The sequence below is a fragment of the Strigops habroptila genome (assembly GCF_004027225.2).
Source record: "Strigops habroptila isolate Jane chromosome 13 unlocalized genomic scaffold, bStrHab1.2.pri S16, whole genome shotgun sequence".
Classification (NCBI taxonomy): domain Eukaryota; kingdom Metazoa; phylum Chordata; class Aves; order Psittaciformes; family Psittacidae; genus Strigops; species Strigops habroptila.
This window is the reverse complement of record NW_022651054.1, coordinates 6,980,045-7,005,597: the sequence shown is the minus strand read 5'-3', so window position 1 is coordinate 7,005,597 and position 25,553 is coordinate 6,980,045. Positions and strand designations below refer to the sequence as shown.

The window sequence follows — 25,553 nt, the reverse complement described above, 5'->3', positions numbered from 1 at the left end:
TTGATAGTTACAAGTGTTTAGTATAAAAGACACACAGGACTTTGAACGTGGAAGTGTATGAAAAGTTACAACAAGGGGTAAGCTCTAGCATGTAGTTTCAACAGTTTGGAAAAGTGCTAGTGTTCTGCCAGAAACCTTCCTCCTTTTACCTCCTGGGGCAGCAGTTAATGCCTGAAGATCTACTGATGAGAGGAACTCTGTAGAAGCTAAGCTACACCACTATGTACCAACACGGACTCTTAACAGCATGAAAGCAGCTCCTGACAATGTCTTTTAATCCCTATGAGGCTCCAGGACAGCAGAAAATTAAGATATGGTCCATGACCCCAGATTATGGTCTGCTACACTTCCACATACTGTTGTCCCAGAAAAAAATACAATTAAAAAGTCACCATTAATATAAGCCACATAGTAAAATACTTGGCACATGAGCACATGTGGGTTCCCACATGAAGGGGACATGGAAAAGGAGAGCAGAAGAGTAAATGGCAAGGCCCATTTGCTGGGCTTAGCCCAAGATATCAAAGGAGAAGGGATTATCTGTTCCCTTCCTTGCCTTCTTCCAAGCACAGGAACTGTGCTTTCTTCAGACTGTCTCTCTGGGATGGTTCCCCTCACATATTAATTTCCCAAAGGTCTAATTTCTGTTTTATGCTGAAGTGGGAATAAAAAGAATAAAGCAAATGAGCCCCTTCCTCGATTCAAAGCATCTCCGTCATGCACATCCATAACTCAGCAGCTTGCATTTCATGCTGAGCCACTGGGAGAAAAAGCAGTATTTTATGGAGACAACTCTCCCAAGCGGTTTTAAGGAGACAGAGAGACAGATTTTTTTTGACAGATAAAACCCCACAAGCACAGCAGCAACATCTCACGTGGCTTTATCCGAAGTTAAGTCATCAATGCTGCAGACCACTGTGTTACAGGCTAGATTGGAGAATTAAAGCAACTTTCAAATTGGAGTCTTAAACTCAGTTGAAGGAAAACAGGAAAAATCTTCCTAGGAATTGTTCAAGCAGCTCGAAGGAGAGCATAGGTGTACTGAAACAGGGAAGAACTGTAACGTCATGTCTCAGAGGTAGACAAGGGTGAAACCTAGGAGATTCCTATGCCCAGCACACTGTGTAACAGGGAGCTCACCAGAAACTCCCTGAGGAGCCACAGTCATGTCCTCTTCCTCTCTGAAAGGATGCTGGATGCCAGCAGGTGAAGAACTAATCTGCTGAGAGCATGATGGCCAGCACTGCACACTCGTGCACCTACGACCATCACTCATGAGGTATCTGAGTGCGTACATCTCCATGGGCTATACAACCAGTAATTTGGTCCAAACTAAGCACTGCAATGGAATGAGACTCCTTCCTCTTCTCTATCTATGGCACTCTTTCCCCCACACTTGTGCATCCTGTGAGGAAGCCCACTGGACCATCCTTCAGAGCACACCCACATCATTCCTAAGTCAGATTTACTAAGGATGCAACCGATATTTGCGCATGGTATTTGTGAACAGAGGTCTTTGCCATTGCATGAGCTACTTTCAAGGAAGCTTTCCAGAGAAAAACCCTACTGACACCGCCAGTAGGCTCAAATTCAATCCTGCCTTTGTTCTCCATCTGTCCGTATTGATCTCCACTGAAAGGCAAGTCCAAGGAACTAAAATCCAATAGACCTGTTGCTCTATTAGAAAGCCCATCTGCCAGCTGCAATGACTTATGTTATCTATTGCAAAGTATTTTGTCACCAACATGAGCTTTCTGGGAAATAGGCCTGCCAGAGAAATTGAACCACCTGATGTCACTGAAAGTAACCCTGTCACAGACATTAGCCCAGAAGCAGCCACAGGAACATCCACTGATCAGTGCTACACATACACAAATCCTGCCTGAGCCTCCCCATATCCTGTTGGGGTCCCCAGAATGAAAGGTGGGAACTGCCTGTTGCCACACAAAGAAAGGAGCAAAGACCAACAGTACTAGAGAACCTCAAGGAACTGCCATTACTTATACAACAATGCCCAGACAGTTCCAGGGAATGGACTGCACCTCCTCTACACCCTTAAAGAAAACACCAGGGTGTTTGCCAGGCTGAGCTGGGTGGGAAAAGTCTACAGAGCCCAAGGCTGTTATCAGTAACACTGAAAGCTGGAGGACACAGGAGCCAGGGCTGGGAGCGCTCCAGTGCCATGGGAGACACCAGCCCACCCTTTTCCCATGTTCCCGTCTGCCTGGAACACCCAAGCTATCACAGGTTGGATTTCTGCACCATGAACTCACAAAAGAAACACCTTAAGCAGGCAATAAATGAATACAAGAATTTGCGTAGCAAAGACTTGGAGCCAGGTGAGTGCCCAAACCTTTTTGCCTGCAAATATTGAAGAGGAACCTGTGAAGAGGGGAGCAAGTGCATGAATCACTCCTCAGACAGGGATACAGGCAAAGCTCATCCCATAGATACAAACCAAGCAGGTTTGGTTTGGTTTTCCCCTCCGTGCCCTAGCAGAGTCCAAAAGCCTCGGACCTGAACACCAGTGAGACAGCACCAGATCAGCTACAACTAAGGAACACATCTTTAGTTTGAGCAACTGGAATAATTTGGCACTTGGGTTGGACTAGGCTGGACGGGGCTTGGAGCAACCTGCTCTAGTGGAAGGTGTCCCTGCCCGTGGCAGGGGGTTATAACTGGATGAGCTTTAAGGTCCCTCCCAACCCAAACCAGGCTGTGATTCTATGACCAGCACAAAGGAAAGGCTGAGACATGACTCAGCTTCTTGCAGCTCTGTTAAAATCTTCCTCTAAACACAAACACAAGCCACGAGCAACGCGGCTCCTGGGACAGGAGCGCACCCGAACCACTGCTACTGCTGTTGAAATGAGCAGCAAAACACGAAAGCAATAGATCAAGTCCCAGCTAATATGTTACACCGAGGTAAATTACAACCCATAGCATGTCTCCCTGAGTGTAGCCAGATCCTCCAGGCAGTCTTTTATCCCAAGGTTTTCTTTTATACCAAGAGGTTTGCTTTTCAAAGAGATATTAGCCCAGATTAAAACCACTAAAAGACAGCAAAACAAAAAGAAGCAGGTGATGATTAAGCAACAGGCTCCAAGTGTGTGGCTGTGAGATAACGAACATCTCAGGGGCACATTGCTGCATTCCTCCAACAACCCAGAAAACGTGTTATCACTCAGAAACACAACCTGCAACAAACACAAACAAAAGCAGCTTCCAAAAGAAAACCTTTACCAAGTGTAATGTGCAGCTCCAGGGAGAAGGGGGTTCAATCTACAACTCCCAAAGCTTGTTCCTTTAAGGCTGGACCTTTTTTCTCTCCATTACATTAGTATCTTTTATCTATTTACAGTTCAGATATAAAGAATCAGACTGTGTTTGTTACCTTTAATCTCTCATTGCACACTTTCATGTTGCGCAGTGTTATTGTACATACCACATTACAACAAAGCTAAGAGCAAGAAGTGTCTAACAAGTCTTCAGAAGCAGCTTGTTCCAATCTGAAAGCTACAAGACTCCAAAAGGGTTTGATCCTGTCTGCGTAACTGGTTAGTGGTCTACCTGAAGGACAAACACCAGCCAGGGTGCAAAGAACACGCAGTTACCTCTGCCCCTGGGACTAATTCTATAACTGCAAGTTGACTTGGAAAACCCAGATGTTTTCTAATATTTGGTTAGGGAACATGCTTTGCTCTTCATTACGTACACATCTGTATTTCCTTCTCACATCTCTGTAAAGTGCTCCCTGAAAAACCTACCCAGAACCCCGCAGCAGCCCTGAGCCATGGACTTCCATGAGTCTCTAGCAACTTTCCCAGAAGCTGCTTCTGGTAACCCACAGGGGTATGACACAGACTGGTTTGCACAGAATGACAGAGTGGTTTGGGTTGGAAAGGACTTTAAAGCTCATCTAGTTTCAACCCCCTGCCATGGGCAGGGACACCTTCCATTAGACCAGGTTGCCCAGAACCACATCCAGCGCGGCCTTGAATGTCTCCAGGGGTGATGCATCCACCACCTCACTGGGCAACCTATGCCAGGGTTTTATCACCCTCATTGTAAAAAATTTCTTCCTCACACCCAGCCTGAATCTCTCTCTTTTAGTTGAAAACCATCACTCCTCGTCCTAAAGTCACACCCGCACAAGCCCATCCTCTGCTTGACAGCAGCGCTTGATCCTCCAGGATTCATCTCTAAATCTAAGCGCTCATGAGAAACTATTTTCCTGTAATTATTTTCCTGCAGAAGCTAAATCTATGTATTATGATGATGTTGTTTGTAATATCCAAAGTATCAACTATATGATGTTGCTATTGCTGCTGACAATTATTTCCTACCATTAGTGGGAACTATATGACAATGTTATTGCCATTAATAATTCTTTGCTGTCACTGAAACTCCTTGATGATGCAGAGAGCGAATGCATGGGTCCCAGAGATATGTTCTGGTTTGTAACATTTCTTTTATGTGAGAAAACTAGATTATTACATGCTTGGGAGGAGCTCTCCATAAGCATCTGCCAAGTTGCCTCATTATCTTCCTTCAAATCCCTCCTTAAGAAAACCTTATTTTTCATGATACCTATGAAGATTCAACAGCACAGCACTGACATTATTAGCATCACCTCATTCCCTACACCCAATCTCCCCACGTACTTGCATTGCAAGGTTTCTGAGGACAAAGCCACCTTGGTGTTGTACAACCCCCAACACAACTCTGGCCCATCACTCAGGACCTTGGCTGTTCACAATCCCGATGCAATCACTGCATCCTCTTAGTGGGATGCAGAGCGCACATTGCCTAGGTGCCAGCAGATTGGGATCTTCCAACCTCCTGCACATGATGGAGGAATTAGTCCCCCAGTTTGGATCATCTCCCTGGCTAGGTAGGTGCCATAAAGTGCTCTAACACAACCCAGGCAGCTTGGTCCACCTGCAGACACAGGCGCAAAGAGAGAATCCTAGAGCTGGAACTGCTTGACCACACTACAAGCTCTGGCCACCCATCTCACCACCCTGCCACCATCCAGCCCCACCACCAGACCCCACCAGCACTGACCCAGTCTTCCCAGCAAGCCCCAAGGGAAGACAGTGCCCTGCAATCTCAGCAGCGGATAAAGATTTCAGCCTGCATCCTCACTGCCAGCTGCAATCTCAGCTTACTGTGGGGGTGATGTTTTTTGAAAGAACTTGTTTCCTTGTCCCAGGCCCTTCAGTAGTGTCTCCAGAGCACTTGACTCAATGTCCGCCTCACTGCTGCACACTGAGCAATGGGTAGAAGCTGTTTAGAATCAAATTGCTTTGTGTGTGGCAATGAGAAGCTCAATAATGATAACCAATGGGTTCTCTTTTAAAGAGTGTTCTTCACCCCATTGATATGGTAAAATTTGGAGAAGGAGCATCTCATTTTGGTATTTCAAACCCTCCAAGTACTGGGCAATGCAACAGAAACACATCACCTGCACTTCCTCTTCACTAGCCAAATAGTTCCAGCTCTGAAATCCCACAGCTTCACTGGTGCCCATCATCCAGGCTTCTGCACTAGAGCTGCTGTGATTTCCCTCAGCTCAGGAGCTGCCCTCCTGTTTCTTTTACTGGTAATTATAATTCATCAGCTTTCTGTAGTGCTCATTACTGTGGTATTTGAGCGCTTATTTTTGCAGGCTTGAATAGCTTGCTGTATACCATCTCATCTCACTGCAGACAGACAAGCAACCTCTCCAGGCTCCCTCTGGAAATGAGCTCTCCACGTGCTGCACCTTCTCTGTTCTTCCTTTCTCATCACAGCATCCACAGCATATAATACTTTAAAACAATATTAAAAGCATGCAGTACAAATAATGAAGACAGCAATCAAAGTAACTTAACTGTCTGTTTCTCCTTACGGAGATTTTAACTACCCTAATGACATTACCCAACTGAATATTAGGAAAAAAATAAAATCTTGGAGACTTGGAATCCAAGTGCGAAAATGCTTCCAGATGAAACCACCTCCTGCACCTTTGTGGTACCAAAAGCCAGCAGGGAAGGTATTGCAACAGCAACTGAGAGCAGGCTGAAACAAACACCACACGTGTCTGATGTGGGAAATCAAACACCCCCCTCCACATTTTCTCGTGGCCTCACTTAAGTAGGTTGGGTAGGTTTATTTCCTTTTCTTGCTCTTTGCTTACCCTTTTCATATCGAAAACATAATATCAGAGGCAGGAGGAACCCTACAGGGTCCCAGCCCTTTACAAAGCCTGGGACACTATTCTGCAGATAGGGAAACTGAGGCATACAGAGAAAAAAAACCCGTCTCATTTAACACCACTGCAAGGGGCTAAAGCAGAAGAGCTCACTAGGCTCCTGGTTCCTGTCCCTCAGCTCTGTGGTAAATGCTTAGACTTGCACCTCTGCAACAAATCAAAATATTATTATGAAAAACAAGGATACACATGAAACCAGGACTTCTGAATGCTACCATGAAGAGAAAGATAAGATGGCTTTCTGGTCTCCTTTAGCCTTCTGGCTTCACGTTCAAGCAGCAATTATCTCAGATTTTAACTTTGTTTTGATCCTGATCCTTTTTTGCTACAGAAGCTGGAGAAACTGGTGTGCCAGCCAGTACACCCACCACCTCACACCATGTGTCTCCCAGCAGTACCACCTGTCCCAAAGAATCACAGACTGGTTTGGGTTGGAAGGGACCTTAAAGCTCATCCAGTCCCCACCCCCCTGCCATGAGCAGGGACACCTTCTGCTAGAGCAGGCTGGTCCAAACCCCGTCCAACCTGGCCTTGAACACTGCCAGGGATGGGGCAGCCACAGCTTCTCTGGGCACCCTGTGCCAGCGCCTCAGCACCCTCACAGGGAAGAACTTCTGCCTAAGAGCTCATCTCAATCTCCTCTCTGGCAGGTTAAAGCCATTCCCCTTGTCCTGCCCCTACAGGCCCTTGTCCAAAGCCCCTCTCCAGGTTTCTTGTAGCCCCTTTAGGCACTGGAAGCTGCTCTAAGGTCTCCCCTTAAGGAGCCCTCTCTTCTCCAGGCTGAACAATCGCAGCTCTCTCAGCCTCTTCTCATGCATCCTCCAGGAGATTTTAAGGAATTCCACACCTTCCTGGTATTATGGAGATCTGAGACCCCAGCATCACTAACCTTCATCACTGTTGTCATCCACAAGGATAATCTCCTTCAGCAGGTGAGCTGGCGTGTGATTAACCGCACTGTGCACTGATCGCAGGATAACAGAGAGCGCTTCATTCACAAATATGAAGATGATGGAGATCTGGGGTAGGTCCTTGCCGTATTTCAGCTCTTTGCACCTGTAGTACAAAGGGCAGAGAAAGAGGGTTAGCAGAGCACACAGAGCAGCACACATTTAGTACCCAGTGCATGACGATGGTGACACCTCACAGCTTTGCAGAGCCACATATTAGAGCTGCCTGTGCCTAGTTCCAGTTGCCTAGGACACAACAGCAGCATCAGAAAGCATCCTCTGGGCTCAGAGTACCAAGGCCATGGTGCAAATCCAGAGTTCACTTAGCTGAGGTTGTGTTCACACATCTTTGTGGTTTGTCTGTGGGGATGTAAGAAAAATCAGCCTCCAGAGGAGAGAAAATGGCTTTACCATTTCAAGTGAAACTCCATATTCCTATTCTGTTTTAAGATTGACAGGAGCTCAGAAACGAGCCTTGTTCTTAAACAGCACTTGTGAATTTTCTTCCCATTCACTTTGGAAAGAAAGAAATATGAAATGGCCCTTGGTTAAACAGCCTTAATAAATGTTTTAACTCTCTTTGCAGCTACTTCTGAATACATTCCTGCCTCTGAAGTACCCTGGCAGAGCTTTGCCTTGAACCAGTGTCTTTGTACTTCACAGCCAGGATAGGTTAAAAACAAAAACTTAACATCTCACTGGGTTTCAGGAGTAGCTGCTTAACTCGAGCTGGTTTTGTGGCTGGGTATCTGCTTAGACACATCAGAGCAGAACAAAAGTCGAGGCTGCTCTTAGATGACCTACCAGCCAAACTCCATCTCTGGCAAGCAACAGGTTCATATTGCACCAGTACACCCAACCTCGAGACCAAGGACACCACGGAGCAGAACCAAGGTAGCTCTAAGTGGAAGAGCTTCTCCAAGTAACCCACAGCTCTCCAAGGAGCACACATCACTCCCAGTGAGGTACAGATGTTGGTTTAATCCCACCTTTTATCCTAACCAGAAACCTGACCTTAATGAAGTACTTGCAAGAAGTAAATAGGGTATCTAACTACTTTGAACAATTAAACCAAACTCTCCAGCTTTCCCTACAATACATCCATGTGAGGGAAGAAGAAAACAAGGCTCCTGCTCCTTCCCTGCACTCATGACAGATTAGACATGCAACATGAGCAGTGTTTGCAGAATTACAATGAGCATTTACCAAGTAAATCCTGCCCAGATAAGCAAAGACAGACCAAAGCAGGAATGACATCGCAGTGTGGCTTCGAGCTCATTGACTCCCCAACAATGACTCTGTATTTAATTGTACTGGGTGTTTCTTAGGCAACAGCAGGCATTCAGCAGCCTCCAAAATGAGGCTTGGGAGACAAAGACGTTCACCAAAACACAATTCTTTATGAATCTCCTTCAGTTAAACAAGTACGCTGGATAAAAACGTGGTTGTGTTTCTTGATTTAACTATTGCCTGCCCTACAGCAAGCCAAGCTCTCTACAAAAGGGAACATTCCAACTGCTGAAAAGGATCTTCCAAAGACAAAATCTCTCTTTAAAATGAATGAAGCATCGTTATGGGGTAAAGTGACAACTGACCCTGAAATCCTGGCATGAAAGTCAAACTAAACCGACCCAGAGATTAAAAACCTGCTTTTGATATCTGTAGATACCTGCTAAGCTGCAGAGAAGGTGGTCACAGGAGCAGGAGTATTTCCTTTTAATCACTGCACACCTCTGGGCAGCCTTCCCCCGAGGCACGCTTCGGGGGATAAAGAGCTCAGTTTGTAATCAAAGAAGTTTGGAGGAAAATCCAAACCAAACCCTTTGAGGTTCATCTCCTGCTCATTCGCATTCGCTCCGCACCACTCTTATCACCCTTCTCCTTCCCGGATTGCGGAGGACAGGGGAACAAAGACACAGGGAGATGAGATAAGTTGGGGAAGGAGCAGGCATGTCAAACACCCACATTGTTCATACGTACAAAGGAAATTCTCCAAAGACAGGAGTGGGGAGGCAAAGGCTTTGCATAAACACCGTGTGTGCGCTCTCCGGTGGCTTTGGCTGCAACCACAGAAGGGAAGGCAGCAATTTAAAGCCAAATTAATACCAAGTTTGTCAGCATTCCACACACACACTCCCTTCACGTGCTGGCAGAGAGAGCAGCTGGGTTGAACGATGCTCTGTGCCCACAGCCTCATGCCATCAGACTTCACCCCTTCGGGCGCCACCACAGCTCTTCATTACTGACAAGCTGACACATCAATAGATACTCATGCAGGAAAACACCCGGCGCTTCTGGGCTCTCCTGGGGCCAGGGAGGAGAACAAGGGACAAAAATGCTTGAGCTCAAAACATAATTAGAAGGGCCAATAGAGAACTTGGTAGAAACAACAGGAATAATGAGCACATGAGATGGAAGTTATAGGGGTTTGGTGGTTTGGTATTCTTTCTTCTAAGCATTTTAAATAGAAAAGGGACTGAGCTGGGTCTGTGGTTCAGCTCTATCGTTCAGAGCATTTACAGGCAGAGGGACAGAGGTTTGACTGGTTTACTCCTAGAAACATTTGAAACAGCAGTTTAGGGAGGATTTGCTGTCTCGCAGCAGGTCAGCAGCGAGGCTGCCAGGCACCCATTGCTCCAGCTCATAGACCTCCAGCCTCCATCCCCACCCTCCCATACCCCAAAGCACACCACCTTTTCAACCCTAAGGGGCTGTGTTTTCCGTTTAAGGTGGGAAAGCACATGATGTGAAATTCCTGCTGCCTTCAGTGTTTCAAACACAGCCCAGAGGAACAGCACAGAAAAGCCAGCACCAACGCCAGGTCCCAGCAGGAGCAGTGACAAGGGGCTGTCAAATCACACCTGAGACATCTTCCCGCTTTGCACACAGGTATCACCCTCAGGTGAGAAAGCATTCGGCTGCTTGCCAGACCTGCAAAATACAGATCCCAGGCCAAAATACTTCTAACTTCAGGATTCCAGTCTCATTAGTTACCAAAAGGACACGGTCAGGGCCAGAATTAGATTCCGGCAGAGCTGTGGTCCTCGGCTCAGACTGTGGGCTGGTCTCTTTGGGGATTAGCAATCAGCAAGATAAATGTGATCTTCCAGAAGGTTCTCAGGGGAGCTGGAGGCTTAGCAGCACACGAGAGACAAGAAGCTCTAGGAATAAACATGTTGCACTGAGATTTTTGCAAAGCCTTTCTAGAACCTGAATGAACATCAATCAAAGCAAATCCATTTCTAGCGTAGGCAGGAAAAACTCTGCAGCAGCTCCTAACGTCTTCTAGGATGAAAATCTCAGGTTTTATTCTAATGCTCAGCTCATGCTGTATCTGGTCTGCCCACAAGCAAGTCTCAGTCCCTAAGTTGGACTTTCAAGAGAGCACTCCATATATTTCAAAAACATTTAAATGTAAATGAAATACAACGGAGAGACAAGGACAACACATTCCTGTTGGTGTCAGTGATTAGATACCCAAAGGGTTTATGACCAGCACTTCATCTTAAATTTAAATTCACCCACTTTCAGGTTTCCATCATTACCAAAAGGTTGTCTCAGACACTTTTTCCTCCCCATGTATCAGGTGCTCATCTGTACATCCATCCAAGGCAGAGCTCCACGACAGAAGCCAGTTCACAGAAGGGCAATACCTGGCCTGATTGGAGAAAACGCTCCATCCCTGGCAGTGTTCAAGGCCAGGTTGGACACAGGGGCTTGGAGCAACCTGCTCTAGTGGAAGGTGTCCCTGCCTGAGGCAGGGGTTGGAACTGGATGAGCTTTAAGGTCGCTTCCAACACAAACCAGCCTGGGATTCTATGAAAATTCGAGCAGGCTGCAACTGATCCCTCCCAGTCCTTTCTCTGCTAGATGAAAACACTTAACTGGTACAGCACAGACACTACTTACTGGCCAACACCTGTAAACTAATCAGTGCAGGTCACACAATTACATCTTCCCCACTGAATTCTGCTCTCTCCATTTAAATAGAGGCTGGCACCCACTTGCAGGATTTATATCAAATATTGTGAATCAATAGCAAAAAGAAACAGACACCTTACAGTTCTGTCATTTAGATCAATGAGATATCAGAGTAAGAGGCATTTTATATCCCATTAAATCATGCTTGACTATGTCCTGTTAAATCATGCTCACAAAACTATAAGTTTTGAGAGGCTGGGGAAACACTCCTGTTTGGTGTTGGGTTTAATTTAAGGACCTTGCTGAGCTCTCATTGAGAAGTGTTGCTTGTCCTTAAGCAGGGGAAAAAGAGGTTTTACTCCATCCATGGTCCAAGGCCCAGACACATCTTTTGTCACTTCAGAAACATATTGGTGGACTGACGACAGACACAAGACCCAGCATAAACCCCTACCCAGCACACCCAGGGACCAAACTCCAGTGTCCTCCCACAAGGGCACCAGGAAGGCAGATGGGTGCAGGGGTCATGGCACCACTGGACTGTGGACACCATCACCTTCCTCAGGTCTGAGATCTGGTGAAGATCAAGATGAAGCTCAAATCTGCCATCAGAATGTACAAGGAAACACATGAAATAAAACATATTTACAGAGGACATTTTTTACTGTGAAGTCTGTGCCGTTACTGCTTTATGTGAGAAGCCATTCAGGAACAAATGAAGGATGAGAAGGGGAGATGGGGGAAGTAGAAATATGGCTGAGTTTATGCTGAACAGCTTGGCACACATCGGGCTGGATTAATCAAGCCAGCCAATTTCAAAACACACAAAAATCACATTTTGCTCCTACATACGTTTGTCTGCTGCAGGACTCTGCCTTTGAATCCTCTCATCATGTTTTATGCTCACCACAGAGCTGTAAATCTACCCTTCACTGCAGCAAGTGAGATTAGGATGTTTATTGGCTGTCTCAGTAACAGAAAAGGGATATCATATCATTTACTGCTTCATGATCCCGCAACAGAAAAATAACCTGGAATCACAGCAAGCACTCCTGGAGCACAGAGAGGCCACAAAATGGCAAGTAACATTTAAAAACCACTTTTTCCTGCCCACTGATTTAACATGATCCACTCTATTACTCGATTAATACATCTCAACTGTCTTCTAGGGCACAAAGCTGTTTGCATCAACCACCTCAAATCACACTGTCCAGTATCAGGCAGCTGAGAGCCAAACTCTCATGGTTCCTACACCATCACTACCCCAATACAAGCCATTTATCAGCACTGATTAGTGCAGCTTAGGAACAAACTGGAGCATGGACTGTTCTGGGACAAAACAGGCACCCACTTGTCTGATCTTTCAGCTTCAGATCAAACCATGCTTGTGCAGAGCTGACAGTGGACTTTGATGCTGATGGTGTGCCTTGATAGCCTGCGCATGGTGCATCTTCTCCTATGGGTGATGGCTGCTGCCAGGTAGCACCTTTCGCATAAAAACAATTTAATGAAAGAGACAATAACACATTATATTCTTTCAAAGCCCACAACCACAGACAACAGGACCATTATCTCATGCTCTGTTAAAAATGAGCAGCAGCATTCAGACATCAGTCCAGTGAGGGCTGGGCAGACAGACCCATAGCATCTCTGCTTAGTGCTCCACAAAGCCCAGGAGAATATTGCCACCTCCTTACATTTAATAACCAAGGAGAGACAGCAAAGCTTCCTGTATACCGTGCACAGCAGGAAAGGGCACCAGCATGCTGAAAATCCTCAAAACACGAAGTTCCACCCTATAGAACAGCACCAGCCAAACCCCATTCCTACTAATTTTGGACATCAGTGCAAAATAACTGTTGTTATGAGAAAGCAGCACATCCTATTTGGAGACTTCAGTGTGGTGCAGGCTTTAAGTTTCTTACTTCCACCAGTGCAGGAATGGTCACTACTTGACAGCTGAAGAGCTGATGAAGAATAACACACACAACTGCCCTAAAGTGAATTACTGGCAGACCAGGAACGTAGAAATCTACTGTAAAACCTTGGTATGACTTGCAGGAAGATTTTCATACTTTCTCCCTGCTGATATTCAGTCCTCCCTGGGCTCCCCATTGCTTTGTGTCCTTCCTCCAGCACAAAGCTGCTAAGATTCCCCACCCCTCCAACCCAATATACAAAGGACACTGTGCATAGTGTCCATGTCACAAGTGGGATGGCCAGGGCCTACCCTGCCTTGGATGGATGTCAAGTATGAAAAGTACACACAGGAGAAAAGGTCACCAAAATAACAGGAGCCTCTTTTTTGTAGCCAACTTCACTAGTCTGACTAATGTCTGGAACAGGTAAGGACTGGGCAGCATCATATGATTATTGCATCATATGATTAATTTTTGGAAGCACACAGCAGTGTTATGCTCTTAAGTTAGGGAACAGAGTGATGGCCATGTGTGGGTACTGGAGCCACTGTTTCTGTTACCACACAGCAGAGGGTCTTGGTACCACAAGCCCTTTGTGCTAGCCCTGACCGGTGCTCAGGCTGATTGATGACCAGTTTATCTATTTAATAGCTCCATCATCATTAGCTCTGATGCCATGCCATTACTCATCTTTGCAGACATGCCCTTCAGGGCTGTTCAAGACGCAAGCCTCCCACACTGCATGAAGGTGACATCCCTTCCATATGTCCTTTTGGAATGCCAACAGCAGGAACTGCCACGGAGAAGGTTGAACACCCATGGAATGCCCAAGTCTTTAAGGGTCGATATTGCTCCCACGTCCTTTGAAGCTACCGCTATAGCTACTAATGGGGGTCCTACTGGAACCTCTCCAGCTTCCTTGTGTAATCAGGCATAATAAACAGCCAGTTGTGCAGTGGCACAAAATGGACAGAGGAAAACAGATCCTACGTGCCTGTGGAAAACAACGGGGTAGAGAAAAATTTGGTGGTTCTGAGTATGAAGACCACACTTCTTCATAAAAGAAGATCCTGATGATGGGTTTTCAAATATTTCCTCTTCTCCTACACATTAGAAAGGGTAGATTCCCCCCAGCCCCCTATTTTTTATTCTTAATTCTAAGCACTCAGTAGACCCCCCATTTGGCTCCTGACATATCGTTATTAATCATTTCTTTGCTGGCCATCACACAAAATAAATCCAGCTAACGTGCTTATCAGGAGCTTATCCCTTCCTGACATTTCATTCTTGTATTAGGCTTGAGGGTTTGAATATTTAAATAGGCAAATATTCTTTTGATTAGTAGCATAAATGAATCTTGTTACTTACTGTCCTTAAAAAACACTGTTAGCATCATGAAAGTGCTCAGCTATGTTAGCACAGCTCTTACAGGATTTTGTAGATTTTCCTATAAAACGTGGTTCAGGAGCAGAGAGATTCAACTTAATAAGCTCATACATTTTAAATGCCTTTCCTACAATGATGTATGGAACTGCGGCATCAAAGCTAGGGGTGCACAAGAGACAACTCGGTTAGAATTTCTGCACAAGATGCAGAATTCTCCCCAAAGTTACTATGTTATAGATTACTGTTTCGCCAAGCTCTTAGAAAAGGCAGGGTGGAAAAAACATTCCTCACTGTGAGGATGGTGGGGCGCTGGCACAGGTGAAGCTGTGGCTGCCCCATCCCTGGCAGTGTTCAAGGCCAGGCTGGATGGGGCTTGGAGCAACCGCTCTACTGGAAGGCGTCCCTGCCCATGGCAGGGGCTTGGAACCGGAGGAGTTTTAAGGTCCCTTCCAACACAAACCACACTGAGTCTATGATTCTATGAAACGTTATCTTGCAACTAAAAGAATTATCAATACATCTCTCAGTGCCTGGGAAGTTCTGACCCTTCGGTTCCAAAACCTGCACTTTCAGAGCATTCTCCAAACACGATGTACCAACAACTTTACCCCATTATAGAGACAGAGCATCAGGACACTTGGTGGAGCACGGTCCCAAAAGCAGGTTAACACACCATATGGTTTATAATCCCACAACCATCACCAGGTACGTGTGTTCCAGGATAGAGCAAGTCATGACATCCACTGTATCTGCTTCTTGCCTAGAGCCCCCCAGCTCTGCCTACTCCTCAGCAGCCACACAATGACAAAATACACCATGACAAGGTAGGGCTAGACAAAGACAGTGCCTTTGCCCTGTGTGACCACGTAGCAAGGAGGTGAACATGCCTCCCTCAGGGCCATATCTGGACACCATGGACATCCACAGCAGAGCTGAGGACTCAGTTTGTCAAGAGTCATCACGAGAAAGAGGCTGTTCTCATAACTAAGGCATCAATGCTTTAAGCACCACATGTTGTTGTTCAAACTTAACATTATCATTGCTTCAAATGAAGGAATGCAGGAATTATGTGCTCAACCTGAAGATGACAGGAGGTCAGCAGGGCTCAGGAAAAAAACCCCAGGTCCTGCTGCAGTGTCTCTGCCACTCTGTTGGCTCTTCTGCCATCGAGGCAAAGCACATCAGACAGGGAGAAAATACAGTAGCATTTCTTTTTGCCTGTTTTTAAACAGTCCCCTCCAAACAGAGCTGAATAACATCAAAATAGGCACAGACTGAAGGAACAGGCTTTGAAAATGGCTGTCTGTAGCACTTCACAGAACCAGGCATCATCACATTAAAGCAAGAAGTACCCTGACCTCCTCCTGCTGTCACAGTCAGGCAGAGGAACACTGACTCTGCTCCAAAGGGGCAACCAAATCCCCAACAATTACAAGTGTGGAAGTGCTGGGAGATCACGGGATGAAAGGCAGTAACGTAAAACTGTAAATTAACAAGGTATGTTTTGACATCCTCTATTAGAGGCATCTCCTGCTCGTGCAGCGGATCATGTAGACACAACACTGGATGTGGTTAATTAAGAGACATCTAGTCTAAGGTAGAAGTCAAAGCTCCCTTCAAGGTCAATGAAGAGACACTGACACTGCCAAAAGACAACTTATTCCACCATTCTATCTGAAGTGTATTTGCTCTCGGGTATAATAGACTGACGCAGCTCTGTTTTGGGTAGGTGGGAATGCCTTTTTTCAGGCAGACCTAGACCAAATGTTCAGACGGGCGCATCCAGTTAAGTGAGACCAGGCCAGTGAGTCTGGGGTGGCAATCACACCAGCAAATTCTACCAACGAGTTCACAGCTCTTCTCAGGTAGGTTGGTATAAAGCTGCCACTGCTGCAAGCCTTACCTGCCAAATTTAAATTCTTGGTATATAACCTTACCATAGGAGTGTCTTACTGAATAGAGCACTTGGGAACTCAGGATTTTGACATTCCCAGTACATACTTAGGGCAATGAATAAGAAAAGTGGCCAACACTTGTGTTGCCTGGAACTCAGGGTGGAACAATGCCATTGCTGAAACAGCTAGCATAAAAATGATGAACTTAAAAGGCACAATGGATTTTTAGAGATAGCTCTTCTTTCCTGTAATAACAGCCCCAGTCTGCTGACGGGTTTATGAACTGGGAAGATGAAGAGGTTTTTAAACCTCTTCTGTTATGTACAGAAATCACTGTGTAAGTTTACTTAACCTCTGTCAGAATTAGATCAGCAGAAGCTCAGCCCTGACTGGCAAATCCCTGCACAGTGGACTACACAAGGAGCTCTGCAAGCCCAGAGCTGGCACCGCCACAGCCCAGCCACGCCACACAGGCTGCTCACCAAGGCTGTGAAAACACACAATTCATTGGTACGAGATGCCTACTGCTTCATTTCAGAGGAAAAAAACCCAAGTCACAAGCAATATCAAACAGTTAAAAAAATAGAGGATGGGTCTCATTTTGATTTGCGTTTCTGCTTATATTCCAATTTCAGGTACTAGGTAACTGAATGCAATTAGCCAGGATGACTGATGGGACAAGGGGGAATGGCTTTAAGCTGAAAAAGGGGAGATTGAGATGAGCTCTTAGGCAGAAGTTCTTCCCTGTGAGGGTGCTGAGGCGCTGGCACAGGGTGCACAGAGAAGCTGTGGCTGCCCCATCCCTGGCAGTGTTCAAGGCCAGGTCGGACAGGGCTTGGAGCACCCTGGTCTAGCAGAAGGTGTCCCTGCCCCCAAAGGGGGGAGATGTACACTGCGACTTCAGGGTGTAAGGACAGACTGCATTATGAGATGCGTTTTTAAGCAGCACTGGCCATAGAATCACAGACTGGTTTGTGCTGGAAAGGACCTTAAAGCTCATCCAGTTCCGGCCCCCTGCCGCTACACTACACCAGCTTGCTCCAAGCCCCATCCAACCTGGCCATGATATACTTGACGTGAATACACACAAGAAACAAAGAGCAGATTTGTATGGAAACGCATAGAGTGACACACAGTGTACACCTTCCCAATGTAACATTTATCATTTACCTGCACACACCAGAGCTTTGGGTGTACACCTGAAAACCAGAGTGTGAAAATCCAGAAGTCTTCTGCGCTCTCCTCCTTACCTTATGAACAACACCTGACTTCTACCCACTTCCCACAAGACCCAACACAAAGGCTAACACAAAACCTTGTCCCACAGCGCAGCCAAACTTAACACATTAATACACATCCCAGATTTGGCTTTTCTTTCCTGCCTGCAGCCAGCAGCTATTCACAGATCCCCTCCTGGCCCAGCACACGCTCTGCCTTGCCACAGAAAACCAATATGTACTTTGTCTCATGCAGCTGAAAGCCTGGAAGATAAATTCTTACGTATCAATGGTGCACTGATTGGATTGAATGATTTACTGGTGATTGGGCTGCAAAGCACCACAGCTGAAATACAATGTGTTATAAATCCTGTTGCAATCTTCTGCTGTCTAAACACACACATAGTGTGTGTGAACACACAGAGGCAGGCTCAAGCTTGCTCAAGTTTCCTTTATCCCATCATACACACGGCTTCTCAGCTATTGCTTATGTATCTGCACTGTTTTTTGTCTTCCCATCTCAGGAGGAAAGGCAAAACCTGCATATCCTGAACAGGTGACAAGCACAAACTGAAGCTACTGATACCAAAGCAGCTTCATTCATGTCCTCCTCACAAAAAGAAAGCTTCACCAGGAAATGAATTGATCTTCATTTGGCTTTTGTAAAGATTATGATCAAGCTTAAAAGAAAGCAAGTGTTCAGATTGCTATTCATATTGCCACTTCCTAATCATGCTCCATTCATTAATGCCTTATTTTAGTTTGTATTTTGCTGATTCAGTTGCACATGTCTTCTTGCAAAAGGGACTATCAATATTAAATCAATTGTGTCTACCCTATGAAGTACAGAGAAAACCAAACCATTTTCTATTACCCAAGCATCTTAAAAGACCTAATGGTGCCTGGTACAGTTCAGCATTTACAGATCCAGAACACAAGAGTCTCCGAAACTACTTCTAATCATTAAAGCTCTAAAACTCCCCACACTTCCCCAGGATTTTTAAGCACCTACCTTATTTCCAGTAACTATTTTTCAGAAATGTTATGCTTTATATTTTAGAATTGGGGTATCAAAAATAGTCACTATAATTTAAATATATAGGGATATACAGGCATGCCTAAATGCACATTACTTACTCAGCAACTTCTAACAAGAAATTACCTCCAAAGTTGTAAAAAGAGAACGTGCAGAACAGGATTTATTTTTGAGAGAGGCTCTTGTAATAAAGTTATTAGGTTCAGACACATCTAAGGGACATAAAAGCCAGAGCAATTACGAGTGTCACATCCACTTACCCATCTCTCCCCATGCACACAAGCTATTTCACACATAGGAAGAAAGAGATTGAGACATCCTTGGTCTGGGATTTATTGAACAGCCGCAATTTTGGGACAGCAGAAAGGAGAAGAGGAGAAAAAATCCATAATGAACTCAGAAACTATTTCAAAGGATTCATCTGTTGTGGTTGACTGTCCTTTGAAAGAAGCTATCATCTGCAGGACACGCTCATCCCTTCCAGGCCCCCATCCTCCTGCCCTTCCCAGCACGTGTTCGGACGTGAAGGCAACACACCCGACTGCCTTGGATGCTGGAAAACTAAATACATGACTTCAGGACCAGTGCTGTTGAGACACCAGTGTTAGACTCACACCTCTGCCTGGTATGGCTGTGAATACATGACCTATTTAAAAGCTCCCGTGGCAACAGAGCAGCTCTCTGCAATATGTGCCGGCAGATGAGTAGCACAAACACACAAGCTTTGACTTCTTTGGAAGCCAACTTCCAAAGAAGTGCATCCAAAGCTTAATTTAGTTCATTTATTTTCATAAGTACAATTTAGTCAGAAGTATTTATGATAATGCAGGTATTTTTCAGCACCAGAGTTCAGAGGAACACAAAAGCAAATTGTTAAATTATACTAATCCTGTCCTTTGCCAAAGCATGCATTTAACACTTAGCTTTACATTAGTAAATGTTTTAAAGCACATTTCAGAGATAGAAGTCTTCCCTGAAGCATCATGTTCTGAACTTGTAAGAATAGGGGATAATTTTCTAGCTAGGAAGGGAAATTTGACAATCATAACAAAAATTAGGTACCATGTATATAAATCCATGGTTGTAGCATTTCAAGATTACACTATGCAGCATAAATGATAGTAAGAGAATCTCCTAACAGCCACTAAATAAACTCTAGAGTTACTTTCCCAAAAGCACTTTCTCACCGAGTTTAAAGAAGATATCGAGACTTCTGAGGCCCCAAGGCTTTTGACACAGTTCTGACTCCACACCCAGCACGCAGCAGTCAGACAAAGCGCACTCCAACCACCTCTACTTCAAAAGGAAATGAAGGAAAAAGCAAGCTGTCCTGAGCCCCCATCTAAATCCAGAATAGAAATAAAAAAAAAAAAAACACCCTAACCCTTCCAGTAGGAAGTTGGACACTTTTAGTTTTGGGGTGATTTGTCATAGCACACAGTGGAGCCAACCCTGGCTGCACAGGCACCGCACTGCTCTGAGCCACCAAGCTGGCTCCCCCTGAGAGGTCACAGTAGCAGGCATGGAAAATAATAAGCCAATAGCAAACACAGCTGGAAAAATGTATTTTAAGAGACTTTATTAGTTTGGTTTTCAAGAAGAAGAATTACGGCGAGCCCAATAACAGTATCTTAGAATCCCAGACTGGTTTGGGTTGGAAGGGACCTTAAAGCTCATCCAGTTCCAACCCCCTGCCACGGGCAGGGACACCTTCCACTAGAGCAGGTTGCTCCAAGCCCCTGTGTCCAACCTGGCCTTGAACACTGCCAGGGATGGGGCAGCCACAGCTTCTCTGGGCACCCTGTGCCAGCGCCTCAGCACCCTCACAGGGAAGAATTATTGGTGGGCACCGAGGAATAAAGATCAAACCCAGTATTTATTCACTAGCATGCTGGTTTGTATTACTCCTAGAAAAGCAATGCAGCAATAAAGCAGCATTTTCCTCTTATGCAAATCATTCAAGAGTCACCAAAAGTTGGAGTACCATCCCCGGAGAAAGGAAAACCAAGCTGTTTCAGGTCTGAAGCTAAGTTTACAACTATCTTCCTACCCCCATGATCTTCCGAGCAGAGTGGGGACAGATGCAGCACAGCCTCAAACATCCCTTTGGGGAGCACCAGGAACACAAGCAGCCTGGCGGAGGTCGGGCAGATGGGGCAGGATGGCATGAACAGAGAGAAAGCATCCAGCAATCTGTCCTGCACTAATCTTGGTGAGCCTTATTCTGAGGCACGTTTCCTTTATGCCAGAGCTTTGACACTGATACTCACTGCTTGATTTCTTTGCTTGCTCTCCCAGAAAGTTATCAGGTGGCATCTTTCCAAGTATTGGAAAATACTGCTTTTCTGTTTTCATGGCCGAAGCCATAAAAAGCCAAGGGCAAGAGTGCTTCTCAGACAACAATGGATCAGACCCACAACTATCAAGTAGGAGAGAAGATACACAACTAGTTCTCTTCCTAGAGATAAATGTGTCTTCTAATACACTCCCACATGCTATTCAAGCAGAATTTCACATCTGAAAGTCACGGGGTTTTTCACTGTTCTTCCTTCAGTTATTTGATAAAGAGAACTCACTACAGCTTGCTTCTCTTCTCCTTGCTATTATTTATATATGGGATTGCAAAAAGAAACAAAACCAAAACCTCTTTGAAAAACATAATGTATTGTCCATGCAAGAGGAAAAAGCTCTTTTGACCTCCTTTGTTTGCAATAAATAGCAATGACTACAAACAGCCATGGAACTCCGTTTCCCAGCAAATATCACCAGCGTAATTCAAGTAGTTTGTTTTTGTCCTTCTCCTTAGACTCATTTCATCAAGCCTGGCTAAAAACACAGGCAGGACATGACTAAGTAACTGACATAATACCACAAATGGGTGACTCCAGGAATGTTCCAGCTACTAAAAACTTGAGGACATCACCAAGAAAGAGCTCTCTCACTTGCTGCAATAGTATTTGCAGATCTCTACCAGAAAGAAGATGCTCATCTGGGCAGGGGGGAAAGGAAACAAGCCTTTTGCTTCAAGCAAAGCCTCAAGGAAGTTTTAAGCTTTCTATTTTGGGGAAGAAACGAGATGCTAAGACAAATGTGATGCCAGATGCATGAGAAGGCACACAGGGCAGTGACCTGTCACGATACGTGCTGAGGAAGCATGTCATTTCAGTACCTTGGTACAAGAGAAAACTGAGACAAAGGCACCTGCAACGCCAGGTCTTTTTAGATATTTCCACAGTGGAAAAGATTTGCTCTTCTTCACATGAAAATAAGTAAGTATAATAACACATGAAACTTTCCTGAGCCCCATGAGAGCAAACCACAGGGCACAGACAAACAAAACATTGCCAGTCTTGAAACCCCTGTGAGCAGATATGAACCGTGTCCAGCACAGGATGAGAACATCTTGGGTCCAGCACAGCAGAGATGTGATGGTGTGCTCTCCTAAGCAGGACACTGAAGGTCTCCAAGGCCCATCTTCCTGGACAGTGCTGATGTATCTAAGTCACATTCACATTCATGACTCTCCAATGACCTATTCAGTTTTGATTATAAAACCCAAACCCAATTCTTTGTCCCTGCAACATCCTGTAACCGAGTGAAGGCTGAGACCCAAAGGTAGCCCCATGGCAGAGAGCAGGAGGCTCTCCATGGGTGAGCCGAGACCCCAAAGAGAGCAGTGCCTATTGCTACAGCTTGCTCCCTTCACCTCAGAATATGTTCTAGCACCCAGTATGTACATGCTGAGAGCCCCCAAAGGGCACATGCAGACCACTTTAAATAAAAATGAAATCAAGAACTGATTTAGTTCCTTTAAGATGCCAAAGGACAACCCAAAGTCTTCTCTAAACTGCCTTTGCCACTATATCTCAAAGAAAGACTTTCAACTTGCTGCTACACAGAAGTCTCTGGCAATAAAACTAGATGGTGCTAAAAAGCCCAATTGCTCCCAGGCTCCCAAGGCAGGCAGCTACAGAAATAACCAGGTGATTCAGCCACTTGAGACACTCCAGAGTGGTGACTCTGACTCAAGCCCAACACACCACTGGGAAACACTAAAATCAAGTCAGTGGTATGTGACCATTTAATCTTTAGCAATGGCTACAGGTGGTGCCCTCTGCTCTGCTCTCGTGAGACCCCACTTGCAGCACTGTGTGCAGTTCTGGTTCCTCAACGTAAGAAGGACATGGAGCTGTTGGAGCAAGTCAAGAGGAGGCTGTGAGGATGATCAGGGGCTGGAGCACCTCCCGTATGAAGACAGGCTGAGAAAGTTGAGGCTGTTCAGCCTGGAGAAGAGAAGCTGTGTGGAGACATCAGAGCAGCTTCCAGTATCTGAAGGGGGCTACAAGGATGCTGGAGAAGGACTCTTCATCAAGGACTGTAGTGATAGGACAAGGGGTGATGGGTTTAAACTTAAACAGGGGAAGTTCATGTTAGATAGAAGGAAGAAGTTCTTCCCTGTCAGGGTGGTGAGGCACTGGAACAGGTTGCCCAGAGAAGTGGTAAATGCTCCATCCCTGGCAGTGTTCAAGGCCATGTTGGACAGAGCCTTGGGTGACATTGTCTAGTGTGAGGTGTCCCTGCCCATGGCAGGGGGGTGGAACTAAATGATCTTAATGTCCTTTCCAACCCAAACCAGTCTGTGATTCTACGATGAAGCTCCACGCAGGACACTGCTCTAAGGCCACACGGGATCCACCCAGTACACACAAACCCTTTACCAAGGGCATGCTGCAAAAACACAGCAGCAGATGAAGCTCCCAGTACATACCACCATAGTTTACCCATGCTTTGCCCAACCCCTGTGCAGGACCCACCAGTCTCCTGGCTGGGAAACCCTCAAAACATCTGATAATTGAGCTGTGGAAGTTGCTTATCACTTAAACCGTTCTTCCTCTTCACTTTAATATCTGGAACCTTTTCCTGCATGAGAACAGTTGTTGAGATTCCAGCAGCAGGAATATGTCATCTTCACCCAATGATTCAATAGTCCTAACAATTGTGGGTATTATTTTTTCTTAAATCTGCTCCTTAATCCTATAATGCCATAAAATAGCATTGAAATCGGAGCTTAGCAGGATTCCAGAAGAACAGACTTTTAAAGAGATAATGAGAACTCCATGTTTATATTAGATAGGATTGAAAAAAGAGAACAGAGAAGATAGAACACACCAGATGGGCAGATTATTTCATAGCTTTCCTTAATATGATTTCTTTAACCTGAAGCATCTGGTTCCACTATCAGAGATTATTAAATACTGGGTAAGTTGGACCTGCAGACTGATCTAACACAGCAATTTTGATTTTCCCTCTACACATAGGAGAGATTCCCATTAAATCACACACCACAGAATGAAATAGAAGTGCATAAAATCTAGTATCAAAGATGGGAACGTAAGCAGTCCCTACAATCCCATGTAAATACGCTTCACTTTCTATAAGGAAAACAAACATGTCTGAAACTCCCCATCCTTCATAGGCAAGCAGAAAATGCTGTGAATGGATCAATGAAACTCACAGATCAGCTTCCTCCTTCACAGTTTTTACAGAAAATGAAAGAAAACTCTCTCCAGCTCATTTTTGGAGATGTGTGTACAAGTCCTGCAGTCTGTGGGCAGCACCTTGGGCGCTTCCAATCTAGAAACAGGAATTGTTTTCTGAAACACCCAGGAATCTCATTCTTAAGTTGAAAAACCTCATCAAGCAAGACAGAAATGTGCTGCCTACCTCATTATGGCACTGTTTCACGGCAAGACTTGAAATGAGGTCCTTTGCACCAAAATACTAGTCCTGCCTTGTGTTAGCCGAAGGAGTAGCTTTCTTGGTCACCCAAATGTAATACTGTTACCTGACTCACTCTAAAAGCACATTGTGATGCACACCCAACACAACCTTCCCTACTCCACAGACAGCCAGGATCAGAAACTTCTACATTGATAAGCTCAAGACTAAGGTCTTAAAGGCACAGCTCTATGGAATCAGAACCACACATGCTATTTCATGTATCCATACCATAAGCAGCACTTTTTGGGGAATCAGTCCAGTGTGAAGGCCAGTACTGCTCAAGGGGTGAACAGCAGAGCAGACTTTCTATCTTCCAGCCTAAGTGAGCAGCCTAAGCTTTTAAGAAAAGAAAATGTCTCAAATAAACTGCATTTTACAACCAAAACAATGATAATACAAACTGCTAAAAAGAATCATAGAATCCCAGACTGGTTTGGGTTGGAAGAGACCTTAAAGCTCATCCCGTTCCAACTCCCTGCCACGGGCAGGGACACCTTCCATTAGAGCAAGTTGCTCCAAGCCCCGTCCCACCTGGCAAAAGAGACACTACAATTCCCCAAATCCAGACAAGCAAGGGACTCTGCCCTCACCCCCGGCCCTGGGAAAGACCTTACCTTCTCCTAAGCACCACCCTGCACCCAGCACCTCTTGGTCCATTATCTCCAGATAAACTCACCTCTATCCTTTCTGCTGCCTCTGGGCAGGCACTCAAGAGGCCATAAGCTGGGACTCATTACGCCTCCTTATTGCCAACATCTGCCTGCAAACAGCAATGAACAGGGACACCTGCACCTCTGAGACCTTGGTGATGGTGACCACAAGTCAGGGGAGTCTGAATACAAAAGATTACAAACATGCCAAATTTCCCTCAAACTCACTTTAGTCCCCTTCACTTTGGCCACAAAGATGACTTCTCTGGAGAAGAAAAGGCTCAGGAGACACTTTATACCAGTCTTGTAATACCTAAAAGGGGCTTAAAAGAAATCTGAAAAGGGGCTTTTTACAAAGGCACATAGTGACAAAACAAGAGGGAATGGCTGAACAGGCCATTGAACCGAACGGGCTCCCTACTACATTTAAAAGTAATACATGCTTTGTAATGCTTATCAGCTGGAGGGTTTTCAACAGTTTTTCCCCACTAATGCTGCAATTTTGAAACCATTTAGGCTAATTTCCTTTGACTTGAATCTAT

General features: G+C 45.3%; 1 protein-coding gene across 1 annotated transcript in view; it reads right to left on the bottom strand.

Annotated features, from left to right (window-relative positions):
* The window catches only part of GALNT17 (polypeptide N-acetylgalactosaminyltransferase 17), a 194,561-nt gene that overhangs the window by 118,290 nt on the left and 50,718 nt on the right, over positions 1–25,553 (bottom strand). The window contains 1 exon segment of the mRNA XM_030472544.1: positions 7,146–7,312. Coding sequence (XP_030328404.1) covers positions 7,146–7,312 — 167 coding nt within the window.